We start from the raw sequence: 16833 nt of genomic DNA on the forward strand, positions 1-16833 counted from the left end.
ATATAGATAGCTTCAGGGATTGCGACACTTCTAGATAAAATGATAAAATCCACCTGTACAAGTATTGATTTCATTTTACACAACTCCAAAACCCAAACGTGAGTCTCACTGCAAATGGGAAGTTGACGTCTTCCACAACAAAATTTCCGTCCATAAAAGGTAAGAGCATGATATTCACAACTTACATAAATAAATAGGCAAAATCTCGAGGGCCACATTGTAGAAGCACCTTAGAACCCTCAGTGCGCTTTCTTATCAATTTTCCGTGGAATTTGCACCCATAAATAATCAAACACCCGTGCAATAATCACAAAAATTCACCCCTTTACTCCTTCAGCAAAAAAATATTCACCAAATTTCTACATTCTCTGATTGGATTCATATAGCCATAATCTAAAGCAAAACTGATCTATAAGTGGAGAAGCAAGTGGTTCTCCATGACAATCGTACTACACTGGTCCAACCCCATGCCAGCTTTTTGCGGAGATTTATTACTCCATGTGGAAAGAGAATTAGTATCAAAGGTAAGAAAGGAAGGAAGGTTATATGAATGGCTTGTCATATGAGCTGACATATGATGTAACCTCATCTATAATAAGTATATGCTATGACATAAAATTCCAGAATGATCATCTTTGGGGCACATTGAACTGTCAATATTTTAGCAATCACGTTCGATGAAAGCAGAGCAGAACATCGCGTTGCTCACACTGTGTTTTGTGCCTGGAAAATAATTTGATTCACATATGATAAACTTTTCTCAGTAAATGGTCCTTTACAAGCATCAGTTGTGAAGGACTTTCTCACAGTGAAATAAATGTGATTGAAAAACCAGCCAAATAGGCTAGTAACTTGTAAGCCCTAGGAAGTCAGTTCTCACTCAAGAATAAGAGATGCTCACGCCATTATATATATTTTTCTTTTTGAGTCCAAAATTTGAAAATATTCTAACACTGAATTCCTCTAGTGACCCCAAATTTAGCTATATCAACCGTTGACAAGAATATTTTCCAGGTTTCTCTATAACAATAATTTTAAAAAGAAAAACCAGAATTAAGCAGGTAACCGATTTACTACTAGACAAGGCACTTCAATGCACTGAGTCACTACACCTTGGACTTCCCAGCTTGAAGAACTTGAATTTTCTGCTGTATCTTCATTATCTACAAGTAGCATAAAAAACAACCAGAATGTCAGCACTTCCACAAAATAAATCATTCCAGAAGAAGATACATCTATATAGCTTCCTAAATGTAGGTCGGCCTTCACAGCTATATACCATTTGCAACCATTACCACCATATATGAGGCGTCGCAAAACCTTGCAAAATAAATTTGGCAGAAACGTTTGTGACAGGGGATCTTTGCACATACAGCCACTAGCAGCACACGCAAGCAACTTTACAGTTTCAAATGCCTACATACAGCCCTTAGCAGAAAAGGGTATGACAAGGGATCCGTCGCTAGCAGCAACTAGCAGCTTCAAGCAAGCAAGACTAACCCCAAAATCTCACCTTCAAGATGATTGACTTAGAAGCTTTTAAACAAAAGTGCAATTTCTTTTCGATCATTATGTAGTAAATATCGGTTAATTTGCTGATCCAGCCAGCTTACAAGCCAAAATATATAAGAAAAATATTACAAATGGGTCAAATGTTTCCTTTTGAAACCATCAGGAGAGGGTTGTATTAGGTACCTTAAATCAATGTGCATCACATTGAGTGGTTCGAATTGAGCAAAATCGTTTTCATGTCCCACAGTTCATATATATGTAAGAACTTAAAAATACCACACTTAAGCATTATCATAAAAATGAGCCAGCAGAAAACAAGCATGACTTCCGAATCGAGAAGATTACGAGCTACTATAATTGAAAGGAACTGCTGATGTAAAATTAATGGTTGATGTTAATTTAAGCACATGGGGAAGTTTCCATGGTTGATGTTAATTATGCACATGGGAAGTGGGCCAAAAAGGATGCTGGGGAAGTTCCTTGATAATTGTTTTCAATTCCTCCATAACTAGCTGGCCAAACAACAGATTTTTCTCAAAAAATAAATTTTATTTTTAGGAAAACCCAAAGAGATTACTTCCTTCGATCAGAGCGAGTAAAGTAATTGTCCCAAGTACAGGACCCACCACCATAGGTTGGAGATGAGCTAACGAATGAGTAACCTTGTTCCTCTCAATTTTTACTAATATAAGTATATAACCACAGGACAGAAAATCCAGTTATATTGATTTCTTTTCTATTTATTTCCCTTCCTTTCGTTCGGATCATCATAAAATACAATGACATAAGCCTTCTTTAATTAGCAAATCTCTCTTTTGCCAGCGCATTACTACTAACAATTTCCTGTCACAATCAAAACAATAGAACAAAGGCGCTCCTACTTATGCAAAGAAAGGTTGCCATTTGCAGGAGAGAAGACTAATTAGCTATTAGCAATCATTTGACGCCATCAACGCTAAAGCAAACTATGGCTTAAGCCGGATTACATTACAAACAATTCGAGACTGGGGTTTTTCAGGAGGAAACGAGCAATTACATGACTCCAGAAAAACTGAACTTCAATTTGATTACATTGGCTTGAGTAGGTGATAGAATGAGGGGTAAGAAACACAGAATGGGCTTGTAAGGTACTTCAAACATGGCAAGGATACCAGCTGGACAGCAGAGTTTCTTAGAATTTGAAATTAATTATTGAGAGCGAGCAAGAGAGAGAGAAAGAGAGACAGGCATACAGTCTCAAGGGTCTAGAGTGGTAGAGCCTACATCTAAAAGTTTCTGTACCAGAGAAACTGAAAGAAAATGATTTCCACATAGAAAAGAATATAAAAGAAGACGGTAATTTTACTAGCTAGAAACACCTAATAGTGATTCCATTCTTTTGCAATGGCGATTAAACAGGTGGTGGGGTCAACTTCTAGCTAATCTTCCTACTCCCACAAGGAAAAGCCCCAAATTGCTTGTTTGATGCTATAGGATTACGGAAGCCCAAAGTCTGAATGGGAAGCAGAAGGTCCCCACCAATCACAAGGTTGAGCCTTTGGCCTTCAGCAACAATGAGATCATTAGATAAATCTCCTGCTTTAAAGCACACCTACGGGTGACGCGCCTCTCTGCAGCAGCCATGTCACATCCAATAATCCTGGTTATAGAAACGCCCCCCCCCCCCAACCCGGCAACCCTTTTCATACTGAGTTTTTGCTTGATTATCTCCCACATTTACATAATATCATGAAAGGCACATTGTCTAAACTTGGTTGAGGGTCCCATCAGTTATGGGGTTGAGACAATACTGATGGAATATTTACGGATAGAGCACGCAAGCATGCTTCAATATTTCAACCCTTTATCCTCCAGAACCTGTCACACCACTGGTTTCTAAAGCAGATCCTCATAACAGCCAGCAATCCTGGTCACAGCAAGAACACGAGGACTGATACGTCATGCAAAAGGCACAAATAAACAATCCAAATACAAGGGACACGGAGATCATTCCACATAAAAAAAAAAATAGCAACCCCAATCCACAAGCTGAAATTCAAATTCATTAATCCCCAATCCATGTTCACAATTTTAGTATTGACCTCATTCAAATTCATGTTCGCAATTCTTGCGTGCTTCCCCAATCCACAAGCTGAAATTTGCTTAAGCTTTTTCCAGAATTACTCTGCCATCTCCTCAAACCATTAAACCTCCTTACAAATATATAGAATGAAGCAAAAATAAAGTATAAGCATCTTGCAAAAATAAAAAGAACACTTGCTCCTCATGTTTATGATGACTGCCTTTGCCTCAAAAACAGACTCTAGAAACCTTTTGCTCCACAGAGCAACTCAATTTAGCAAAGCTAGATAATCAGTGTTAAGAGGTTGCATATCCCTACTTCCCCTATCTTCTTCATATCTAAGCTACAAGGGACTACACATGGGCTTCTAAAGAACAATGTTAACATCAACCAATAAAACTTTTATCCTACCTTCAGAACTTCACTTCATATAAAGTTTATCAATTTCAGCATAGATACTAAAATAAACAACAGAATAATGGACACAAGTACCCAATCAGAAGGCAAGTCAACATCAATTTACCCACTGCTAACTGACTTATTTACGGGTTCTAAGTTAGCAAGTCCATAGGTGTCAAAGACTCGTAGCTATTTGCCACAGTTCTAATCATACTAATTAAACATGAGAAAGTTCATGCATCCAAGATTTCTAATTGAAAAGCGAACTCTGTCATAAAGATGCAAGTCCGAAATTTAAGTTTCTTCTAAAAATGGACAAAAATTTTATCCAAAATTGAGTCCCACAATCATCTAGGATAGATGCTGGCTCTATCAAACAAAATTCCGAATTTCCTTTTGGTAGTAATTAGGCATGTAGCGACTTAAACAGAGAGAGAGGTGGTACTATCCAGAGCCTTTCAATGGATGCAGGAAGAAAGGGGAACTCCAAATTCTGCAGAAAATTTAAGTGCAGCTTTCAAGATCTTTTAAGGATATGAAAGTGGACAAGGAAAATGTTCATTTAGACACTGTTGGACTGAATGATTATTTACTATGAACTTGCATGGACCTAAAAGTTGAAGGACTTGAAACATAAATAATTATTTTTGAATTTACTCAACCATATTGACTCATTTATGCAACTTGCCAACGCAACAATTCAAGTTTTTGAAGTTTCTAACCTATGTAGAATGGAAAAGAAAATAGGTAAGAAAATAAAAAGATACTCCCTCTGTCCCTAAATATACTTTCCATTTTTCTATTTATGTCAATCCCAAATAGATTTCTCATTTCCTTATTTCGTATGGGTCCACCATAAAATTATTATTTAGCTTTCACTTATTAGTATACTACTCACCTACCCATAAACAAAATGAATTTGAAAAGTGGCCCATATTCTCTCTCCTTAATAAATATTTCATGAATAATATACCAATATTTAATCCTAATCTAATACAACTAAGATATGACTCATAATTTCTCCTTAATACTTCTGCCCCAAAAAATGGGAACTCCATTTAGGGACGGAGGGAGTAAATGAGAAGGGAAAATCTCAAGTAAGCAACAATTTAAAAACAGCTACTAGCAGCGTTTTTTTATTTATATTACGAATTTTCAATAAGTTCCTACCTCTTGTGAAGTTCTAGTTTTCACAGATTTTAATTGAAGAAAAAAGAGTAAACAGAACATATCAAAGAAAAGGACGCAAAGTTCCTTCTTTCATATTTAGCAAATAATGTTAAAGCTCCACCACCTTTGAAGCAAGGGATTTCACAAATCTTCCCTCCCCAACCCCTGCTCACACTAGTTAAACCCTTAATTTTTTAAATCTTTCAACAACTTCCAGATGAGCTGAACCCTCAGCAACTCAGCATGGTGTGTTTGACAGAGGCGTAGCCGAATGGGAACTACAAGCCTACAACAAGCAAGTTGGGGGTTTTTAATGATCTATGGACCATAGGGTATCCTTTGTGACTTAATCTCGTCAAGGTTTTTTACTTTACTTAAATGAAATGCTAGTCTGACAGATGTGTAGCACAAATGCACAATAAGCCATTTCAGGTCTGTTACACCAACTATTTTGCACTTCACAGGAAAGAAAAATTGCACCAGCCTCTCCAAAAATTGTTGAAGCATTTGGTTCAAAATTTTGTTTCTAACCCTTCAGGAAATTTGTAAAAACACATGCCAAGGGATTCCATGCTTCAGAATGTCACACACACACACACCCCCCCCCCCAAAAAGAAAAACAGAAAAAGAAAATATATACATATATATATATTGTGATGCATGAATTTGGTAGACCTGCTTTTTTAATACATTGAAAAACTTGTGGCAAGGGTCAATGAAGAAAAGGAGAATGTATGGCACATTTATTCCATCCAGAATGCAGACTTCTATTCCCATCAACTCAAGAAGATAACTATGAAATTGGGAAAAACCCACTGGAATGAGATTAAGATAAGATATGGATAAAGAATATCAAGGCATTTGATTATACTTCAGGACATCTTGCAAAAGAGGATAGAGAAAAATAACATCATTTAAATGTCAGAATAAGAAACGATAGGTGCCATATAGTATCATTATTCCTCTGTTGTCTAAATTCAGAAATGGAACATGTCCAAGTATTCAATCAGTCATGATCATAATTAATATTGCACCTGAACCACAAAATATGGGAGAGAGCATAACATAGAGGTTGTTTTGTTAAATTCTTGATTTCCAACAAAATAATTTAGTACATGGCACCTTATCAAAACCTTGAGAATTTAATAAACTATAAGATTCCCATAAAAATAAATAGTTTTCACAAATCTCAAATTATCAATTACTGCCTGTTCTTGCATTATGCATCAGATTTGCTTGATGGAGCAATGATGTCTGCGGAAACCCAAGTAGGTGAATAATCTTGCTTAAAATAGCTAGCAGTAATTGCATCTAATCAAGGGTCCGTGAGAAGTAGAGTTGTCAAAAGCTAACCCGACACTGAGCAAGACCTGACCCAATTGGACCAGAAAAAATGATTACTCGAAACTATCCTGACCCGAGCCAATATTAGCCAACATCTCAATTGACCAGACAACTATAGATTTGAACTTGCACTGCACCCAGTCCTTGATAACCTGAAACCAGAATTACCCCAATACGACCCACATCAAACCCAACCCCAAAAAATCGATCCGACTTGTCCGTAAGCTGAGTAGCTGACCCAATATCAACTGAACCCGATTTCATACGACCGGTTTCGATTTGATTTGTTATTACCTCGAGTCATTCTACCCCAGCTTGATATGGATCGACCAGCTTTCAACCCAAAACCTTTTAAACTGAACCCAGTTCTATTGGACTAGCTACAAAAGATTCAAACATTCAAAGAATTACCTGCTACAATGCTACTAAAACTATTAAAAGATATCCTACGAAGATTTCGAATGAATTCACTAATAATCGTAATATTTGAAAGTGATTTTACAATTTACGAATTTCAATAACCGTTTTAACTAACTTGGCCTAAATTCGAAACCACTTGACCAATGACAAGAACCCAAAATGATCGGCCTATGAAGAAAATCGAACTTAAAAATTATTAAACACTTGTCAGCTTGTGACCTGATGCGTTTATTGACCCAAACTTAACCCGTACTCAAAATGACCCAAACCAAACTTGATCAGACCCTAGTAGAACCCACTCTGTAGTTGATCCAAACTCAACTTGATCTGAAACGAAAAAAATGGAACCTATCCAAACTCAAACTTAACGCAACTCAAATTTTATGATTTGTGTGACAAACTTGTCCTGAACCTAACCTGATTTGTGTGACAATGAAACAATCGAACTTTACCAAATCCGAAATGACTTGATATTAAACCGATAGTCGACCCGAACTTAAATTGGCTAGAATTGAACGTAACCCGACATGAACCCGACACGATGAATAACTCGAATTAACCTTACCGATGAGAAAATGACCCAATCAAAACACGATCCAACCCGAGACGATCTGACCCAAACCCCAACGCCCAACCAGACCCACACACCTTTATTGACAGATGTAGTCATAAGCGCTTTTTCGTTTCATTGCCAAAGGTGACTCGCTAAAGCTACCTAGCATTATTGCTTTTGGTGCATGTCAATGGAGAATATTATATCAACTCAATAGAAGCAATACGATAAGTACCAAAATTGAACAAGTTATCCATAAAAAGGGACTGGTCAGAAATATACAGATCAACATCAGGACAAAAAGTTTAGCGTGGATGGTATCCACAAACTTAGAATCGAAATGTCAACATATTAAGATGGTTAGTTTTAAACACTGGATTTAGAAACACACTAAAGGAGACCGATGAGTAATGCAAATAAAGGTAAATGAGCACTAACAGGATATGAGATAAAGATGACCCAAATTGCTTGATTGGGTCATGTAAAGTAAACACCATCAACTACCAAAGTTTTGTTGAGTTTTCAGAAGACGTTAAATTTCCCACCGCCCATTGCACACACATCCAAGATAAATATAACATGGGAAAGATGAAGCGATTTTACTTTACTGCTTTGAAGCACCGAATAAATATAACGAGGAAAAAAATGGGAGTTGCCATCTTTTCACGCACATAGGGAATAGGCAAATAAGACAATGAGTTAAATAAGAAGAAAGAAAAGATCTTTTAGAACGGTAAAATATTCAAGCTAAGTTTGACTTTTCTTCACCCTTACGGCCTCACCCATGCCAAATACCCCCACCCGTACTATTGTATGTCTGTATCGCCTCTCTCCCTCTTCCTCCCTCCCTCCTCCCCACTCCATCCCTCCCTCCCTCGCGCCCTCTCTCTCTCTCTCTCTCTCTCATATATATATATGCAACATCGCCTCCCTCTCTTTCAGAGGGCGGCGAAGAATCAGACGGACTTGCAGCACTTAGGCGACCAAAATCCCTATCTGTTTTTTTCCCTTCCTCGTAATTAACAGCTCAACTTTTTTATCTAAGGAGTTCAAAATACAAATAATTCACTTTCCTAACTCCTAAATTGTTTCCCCGAAGCCAGTGCGACCTGCGTCCGGTGTCTGCATCCAAGTCAGGAGTGTCGAACTGCCAAAGCCAATGTATAACAAAGCTCAAGGCGCATTTACGCGAAGGATCCTAGTGCAACATAGGCGTGCCTCATTGCGCCTCATTGATGAAAGATGAACCAAGGAAAATTCAAAATATCTCAAGGTTTAAAAAATAAAAAAAGGTGCACCCGAGGCACTTTTTTGCGCGTCGATGCGCTTTTGTGCACCTCTTTGAATTCACATCACCTAGAACATAAAAAGCACTCGGCGACACTAGTTATAGGTATAGCGAGTGACAACTGTCGAGTTTGAGCATGTCAACTTCTCGCTGCATCATTTGATACAATGGCACGTAAGAGTCTCTAGCCCGGCAATCTTTTGCCATTGCGAATTTTCTTTTTTAGAATCGGGTAAAAAAAAGAGATGGAAATACATTTCTATAGTAGACACATACAAATACTAAAGAAGAGAGAAGAATGTGACGTGGCTTTGAAGGTTGGGTATTGTATGTGAGTTGAGTCTATATATATATTAATAAATATAATAAGATGGAGCATCTATTTTTCAAGTAATTATCCATTCATCAGATTTACAGCCCAATCATTTTATAGGATTACTCATATTATGTTAAAAGAATACTTCTTAGACTATAAAATTGCAAATATAAATTTAGAATTCCTTAATGTGAATTTTTTTCAAAAAGTTCATGCCGTGTTAGCGTTGATACATTATATTCATCCGTTACAGGCCATATCTACTTAAATGAAATCTTTATTTCCATTTCTTGTGTAAATGACCTAAGCCCTTGCAAAAATTTATCATGAATTCACTTACTCATCTCCTACAATTTTATCCCTACCATTATAATTGCCTTTAACCCACGAAATTCCAACTGCTTATGTTTCCTCCTTCATAAACGGCCAAAGGAATTATTAGAAATTTATAATCTTACAGCATCTCCTGTCAACAGCAAAAATATGGCTCCACAAGTCTAAAGAAGCTATGTTTATCCATGACGAGATCAAAGCCTAAAGAACCAAATCAGAAAAAGCAAACAGCCAAATCAATGATTGTTTCCATGGTGATGAACCGAAAAGAATGATATCCAACTTCCATGATTTATACTGTACTATTTTCTTGAGTTGAGTATGTTCTGAATCTTTAGTTCTAGAATGTCAATTCAGAAATTTCAATAAAGCATAAAGTCTACGGTGAACGGGAACCAATGATAACAAGGCACTTAAAAGGACGAGAAGCAAGATTAAAATTATTAAATATATCAAAAAGATCATCGAGTGATTTATATATTTACCCCCTCCTTTTTGCTATTTTGTTTTTCTTCCATATCTTGGAGCGTTGCATCAAGACGTTTCCTGTGTTACAAATGAAGAAGAGTAAGACAACACAAAAAGGAGCATAAGCATAGAATTCAACAAGGTTAACTTCCTCCATTGCCAAACAATACGAAATCGTTTGACAGATCAAGTGGCAGGCATAGTAAGCACATGAAAAACACCCACCTCCTACGCCAAGCACCACTTAAAACACCTGTTATTTAAAAGCTCTTACGCTTTTTAGAGAAGACCCTTTGAGCATGCCTTAATTCTTCAAGATATCAAAAATCATAATAGCATCAGAAGATAGTGAGACATGATAAACACACACACGTGAGCAGCTGAGCGCGCACGCACAAGCACGCACACATTCGAGGCCAAAAGTATGTCTCATATAAGAAGCTAGATAAGAAGAAGGTATACCCAACATACCAAACAAACGTTATAATACTTACACTTTCAAATGCCTGGTAGGTTTTCCCTAAAGGCTAAAATTGCGTAGAAAGCCTTATATAGATATTCGAATATATGCAAAAAACACTATACTTCCTCCAATTCATATTAATTGCAACATCTAGAGTTTCACGCCTCCCAAGGCACAACTTTAACCGTTAATATCTTATACCGGTAACAGTTATAAAAAGTTGATATTATGAAGCATATATCGAGACAAACCTAATAAGATCCCACATTACTATGTTAATCTTTAGAGACAAATCACGATAGATGTTGATGTTGCGATTAATGTAGAACGGAGGAAGTATTAAGCAAAAGGTAGTTTATAAAGCAGCAAAAGAAATGAAGAAGAGTGAGAAGAATCGATCATATCAACTAAAAAAGGAAGAGAGGAGCATGCCTCATGCACCTCGCAATTATGCCACAACCATCTTGAATATGTGTCGTGCGCCTCATTGTTATCAATGCACCTCCACTTTGCATCTTGGCACACCCTAAAGGTCAGCAAGCCTTTCAATCTCATGTTTTGCTTAATTTGTTGGATGAAATGCATGCATGGTAATAAATAGCACGCGATAGCCCCTTCATATTCTAGGCCAATTGATCAAATTACTTTAGTGGTGGTGGCTACAACGACAATCACTTCCTTCTCTTAAAGAAAAAGAAAAAACATCAATGCATATAACTTACTAGATCCCTCAACGGACAAGCCATTTCCAGCTCTTTCCAAGGTAGAATTTATTCCTTCTATTTATGGCTAACCATTTCTCCATCTCTATCACAACGACTATATAGGTATTCCTCCAGTCCTCCACATTTCAAAAATTTCAACAAATAGAAATAACAGCACACATCTCCTGAAAGCAGTTCCACACACCTCCGCATTGCAAAGTATTGCTTGCCAGTTTCCCACTAGATATCCATTTAAGTTTAAGCTCAAGTCTACTAGATGTGCAGTAACAGTATAGGCATAGTTCATTTTCTATATCATATCGTAGTACAATGAACCTTTCCATAGTGGCATAGCGTATGCATACTTTTTAAATGTGGTGTTTGTAATCCCATTTTTCTGGAACATATCAATCTTCTTTCTACCATCTTCTCCTCTGATTGCTATATCTTTTGTTTACTTAACAAGTATAACCATGGACATTGGATCCGATTGTGAGAAATCAATTCAATTAATCAGTATCAAAAAACATGCAAGTGACATTCGCAACGAATACAAGAGTGGTGCACAGAAATTAACTATGAAGGGGGAGATGCTCATGCCCAGTGTATATGTAAGAAGCAGCAGGAATTAACTATACAAAAAATCTGGTTATCGCTCATAGAAGATGTTATCAAATTTCAAGGATAAGCACCTAGGATAGGAGCTCTACTTGGAGGATTACCCAATACTCAAGGCGGCTAGACAAACGTAGTCTTAATATGCGAGTGCATGAACCAAGTTTGTATGCACTTAACTGCTTTCCGAAGAAGTAAAGGGTAGGGCTTAGAGGAGGCAGGTACTTACTAAAATAAAAGGGTCTCAAGCATAAGTGACTAAAGACAATATGAGCAGCAGACAATGACTGAGAAGAGTAACACAATGCAATCAGGTTCGAGGAAAAACAAGGGAAGGAAGATTGGTAAAAGGAGGGTATAGACCACAGGAAGTGTCCTACTGATCTGCATGACAAAAGGGAAGTGAACGGGGAGAAAAAATTACTTTGAGAATTGTGGTATCAATTCTTTTAGGAGTGATTTAAGCCATTCAAACGCTTAAAAGTTCACTAAGCAGCAACCTTTAGCAATATAATATAAAATTTCTCTCTTCTTCTCTTCTTCACTTCTTCTCCCTATTCTCCTGTTTAATCTCTTCTTTTCTCATATTTTCTCTTCCATTATCGAGTTCTGAGTCATGACAAATATTTTTAGATGCCTCAGCCCGGTGTTAATTGCAATTCTCTTCTTGTTCTGATCATTGTTACATGGAATGCAGAACCTTCCGGAAAGTGGTATGGAAACGGGAACGCGGAGCGCAACTTCTAGAGTAAACCAGACGGACTCCTAGACCACGTACCGTTATAACCTGCAAACATTGCTTGGGCTGCCAGGGGGTGTTTTGTTAGAGAAAGGCTAGGTATCTAAATTTTGGAATATAAGTGTGTGGGGCATTATGGTATTTCACTTAAAGTGGGGCCCACCATCTGTCTCTATTTCACATTTAAATATCTAACAATTAGACAGTTTGCCTTTCTCTTATCTTAAGGCTCTAGGAGCGGGATATGGTTCATTAAGGAGTTTTACGAGTTTGATTTAGGCTTTCTTTACCCGATGAGAATACTCTAAAATTAGTGATGCATTCAGATAGACATATTTATCCATGTATTGCGGTCATCTTGTGTTTTCTTTGAGAAAATTAGATCTCAATCTTAAATTCTTCCCAAGTATAAGATTGAACCTAAACACTTAGTAGTTTAACTTAATTCTTTGTAAGTCAAGGATACATTCTAGGCTTGGCTTTTTGCAAGCTTCGTCAAAACTCATCAAGTCATCATACACTATAGAATGAAGTTAAAGCCTTAAACCTTGAGATGATTAATCTTTTTGCAAAACAAATCTCTTTCATGAACTTTCATCAAAGACCAGATTCCTATCAAGGAGTAGGGGGGTTATGCCACTTAGAAGCACATCAACATCGCTTTACTTAGAGGAACTAAAGCTCAATCTTCATATCTTGGGAATTATATTTATTGGGATGTATGTAGATGACAGGATTCTAATCAAGCAAATATGTATTGTCAAAGCATATTGAGACGATGAAATAAGAGACAAGACAAAGGAAAATATGTATGAAGAAGTCAGTTTATGGATCACACTTGTTCAGAAGTCTGTAGATGACATAGTCTCCACTCTCCAATAAAGACAGAAACAATAAGTCTTCTGCACAGCCACCAGAACTAAAAGAAAAGCCCTTCTACTAATTGACTTATCTTTAAATACCAGTGAATACTGCTATAGTTCCTTAGCTCACTAGATGGATGGCTTCGATGTTAATAATTATGCAACATTACTTCATATTTACCCATTGCACAGTGCCAAACAAGCTACATAACAACTAAATTCTAATGGATTGAGATATTTGTTACTTGTCTCGTTACTTGTAGGAATTGATGATAAAATATCCATTTTTTTTGTTATAATGATGTCCACTACAACCTCCTTCGATTCTCAATGATGGTGATAGCTCGGTCAAAATATTTGATCATTTGACGCAACTCTGTTCTACCCTAAACATAATGTACCAACCACCGCCACCAACCTTATACAAGGAATGTAAGGTGGTGAATGGAACATATACCAAAAGCTGTGACTTGTTTCCAACTTACAGCAGGTAGGATTGCAATTTGGTTATGTCAAAATTTCTAAATAACTCCTTGTCACCAACATTGTCCCTGATTACTAACGACAACCACATGTTTGAACTGCAACTAGTTCTACAGATTTTTGTTATGTTCTAATTGCTAATAATGTGGAATTGTATCTTGGCAAGCTCCAATACCAGGCACGGAATAGAGCACAACAACTAGCACTCTTGTTACACCATTAACCATGGGAAGGTACATAGGGTAGTCCTTAGTGGATGGATTTGCAGCAAAGATGATGGATTGAAATAATCTCACTGTTACGGATGCTAATTGATGATTTAGTCCCATCATTTGCTAAGGCGCTCGATCGTATCTTTTAGGTTACTGAAACTGTGGCTTAAACTACGTCAACAGAACATATCATTCTAGTCATCCGATGTAAGCAGGTTATCAATCATGACTGACTTCAGGTCAAATGTTGATGGAACAACTCTTTCTATAATCTAAACTTCCACACGTCATCAGAGTATTTGGCATTTTGTGTGATGTTAGATTAGAGTTGTGTTGGGTAGGCAAACTGCACCGAAGCATGGTGAAATACATCACTAATTATAAAGGTCCAGAAACCAAATGGCCAGCTACACAAGCTAAGATGCTTAATATGAGATAAGATAATAGTTAGCAAAATGGAACCGAACCATAGGACCTCTTGAGATAAGATATTAGATTAAAAACCATCACAAATGGTAAGGGGGGATGTAGCCAAGTGGATCGAGGCAATGGATTGTGAATCCACCACGCGTGAGTGGAAACGTCTGAGACAACGCTTCACAAAAGAGTTGTGTGGCGCACTTAAAGGTTTTCCATTGGGGATCCCGGCCCTCCCGGTCTTCAACAGTGGAAGAAGGGAGGTGTGGTTGTTGGAACGACATGAGACAGGCTGGGCCTTGTTTCAAAAAGATAAAGGCCCAAAAGTCTTAATAAATAGGAGGTTCAAAATATCCCTTCTCACTGAGGGCAAAAAATGAATCGACATCTTGCAAGATATGCACAATATCTAGGTTGCAGACATGGTCTCATTCAGCCTTACATGACTCTTTGCGCGCAGTAATGTTAACATTAGATTTATAAAGATAGTACACACAAATAATAGGTGCATAGTATTTATCCTCCACTCAACTATTCCTTCAAAGTTCAATAAAACCTTTACCTATAAATAGGGAGGAAAAAACCCAACCCTCACAGAAATTGGACTCCACATTCTCTTAATGGTTTTTAAATATCCATCACAACAAACAAGTTTCTCTAACAAATCTGAACACTCTTGTATGACTTTCTCTCCATCCACTTCCAATTTGGTATCCACATTAAACCTCTTTATAGCTCAAACCCCCTCCCCCCATATTTCCTCAATATGTGTGTTGAAACTATTTGGAAGATGAATTTGGAAATACAGACCGAACAAACACGTTACACTCAGCCCTTCTCCTCCTATTTCCCTCAGAAGCACTTCTAATTTCTAAGATGGTGACACCTTCATTACCACTTCATGCCCTCCTTCAACAGCATTACCATTATCCTTCTCCATCATCATTTCTCTTATACGAAAATACCTCAAAACAAGAATTGATGAACATAAAAGTCCATCAATAAAACACTACCGGCCCGTTTGGTAGTTGGTCATAAATGATGGTAATGGGAATGAATTTGTGTGTAAATTTGTGAAATATATCATTGTCCATTCCCATGGTAATGCTAATTTATCCTAAAGTGTCCACTTTCCTTCTTGAATTTTCATTCCCATCCAATACCACCTTGTAGATGGTAATGAGTGGTAATGAAAATTGCTTCCCCTTGGAGATAAAAACATAAGTTTAGGGGTGAGATTGCTTGTCCATGGAGAAAAAATGCCTCCCCATAGAGATTTTAAGGATGCTTCCTTAATAAAGTTACACTTAAAATTCATTCTCATTACCACAATTTATTAACAACTACCAAACGGGCCGTACATATACCATAATAATCAGAATCCTGTCATCATAAGTTAGTTTGAAAATGAACGTTTTAGGCTGCTCAGAACCATCATGGTGGTAATATGGCTACTAGACCAACAAAAATCAAGGAAAACCGCCAAGAAAGAAATGGAACAAGTAGGTCTGGTCTTGCAATAAGAATTCTAATTTTCATTCCACTATACATCAATGCAATAGAAAAAGAAATAGGAGCGAAATACAGGTTATAAAAGAATAGATAACGTACAATTCAGCAGATATATACTCGATTCTTTTGCGCACATTTGCATTTGCCTCCGCTAAATCCTGCTTGACTAAAACTGGACCTATCAATTTATACACATTTGCATCTTCATTCAGCAAATCCAACTCCTAAACCAAATTCACCCACAATTGACACACCAATTAATACTAAATACAAAAAATTTAAGAAACTCAGCAACAACAGCAACAACAAAAACCTTGAGGACGAGCTCGTTTTCGCCGAGTTGCACGGTGTACTTCTTTCTGATTTCATGATTTTTCGCAATATCTGCTCGATCAGAATGAAATTACAATTAAAAAGGATGGGATTGAGAATTTTTGTAGAAATTAGGATTATGCGTGTAAATAGGGGGATATTAAGGAGCTTAGGTTTACCTTTTTGAAGTTTACGGAGATCGTTGGCCTTGTTCTCTAGCTCGTGCTGCAACTCTTTCATTGCTGCCGCCGAAGACGCCATCGATTTCACTTGTGCAGTTGTGCTGTGCTCCCACCAAGGTACAAATTCCTAAAGTTTGAACAAACTGCGGAAGTGTTAAGTTTGGCAGTCGGAACTCGGGACTAAAAGCTAACTACGGGAACAGTTGATGACAAGCCCATTCCGTCTGGCCCACGGGCTAGGGGGTCTATCTTCCGTCGGATCCATGTTTTGTATTATTCAAAGACTAACATTGATTGTAGTTCAATGTTAATACTTCTTTCGTTTCTTTTTACTCGTTACATTTTGACTTTTACGTTTGATGATATACTATTATGATTATTAATATCTTAGATCTTTTGCATAATGTAATCCTTTAAAGTGATCACTTTGTTAATTGCAACCTTTTCATTTCAATCTATTCAATTG

At 37.2% G+C, this 16833-nt stretch overlaps 1 protein-coding gene across 1 annotated transcript; it reads right to left on the minus strand.

Moving 5' to 3' along the window:
* Window positions 1-880: 880 nt before the first annotated feature.
* Window positions 881-16543, minus strand: LOC104883072 (prefoldin subunit 6). Its single transcript, XM_010667520.4, has 5 exons — window positions 16365-16543; window positions 16187-16257; window positions 15973-16097; window positions 9883-9943; window positions 881-1163 (listed from the first exon to the last, which is right to left on the minus strand). The coding sequence occupies exons 1-5, from the start codon at window positions 16444-16446 to the stop codon at window positions 1107-1109; spliced, it is 396 nt and encodes a 131-aa protein (XP_010665822.1). The 5' UTR covers window positions 16447-16543; the 3' UTR covers window positions 881-1106.
* Window positions 16544-16833: the final 290 nt, after the last annotated feature.

Source organism: Beta vulgaris, chromosome 8, assembly GCF_026745355.1.
Source record: "Beta vulgaris subsp. vulgaris cultivar EL10 chromosome 8, EL10.2, whole genome shotgun sequence".
Lineage (NCBI taxonomy): Eukaryota > Viridiplantae > Streptophyta > Magnoliopsida > Caryophyllales > Amaranthaceae > Beta > Beta vulgaris.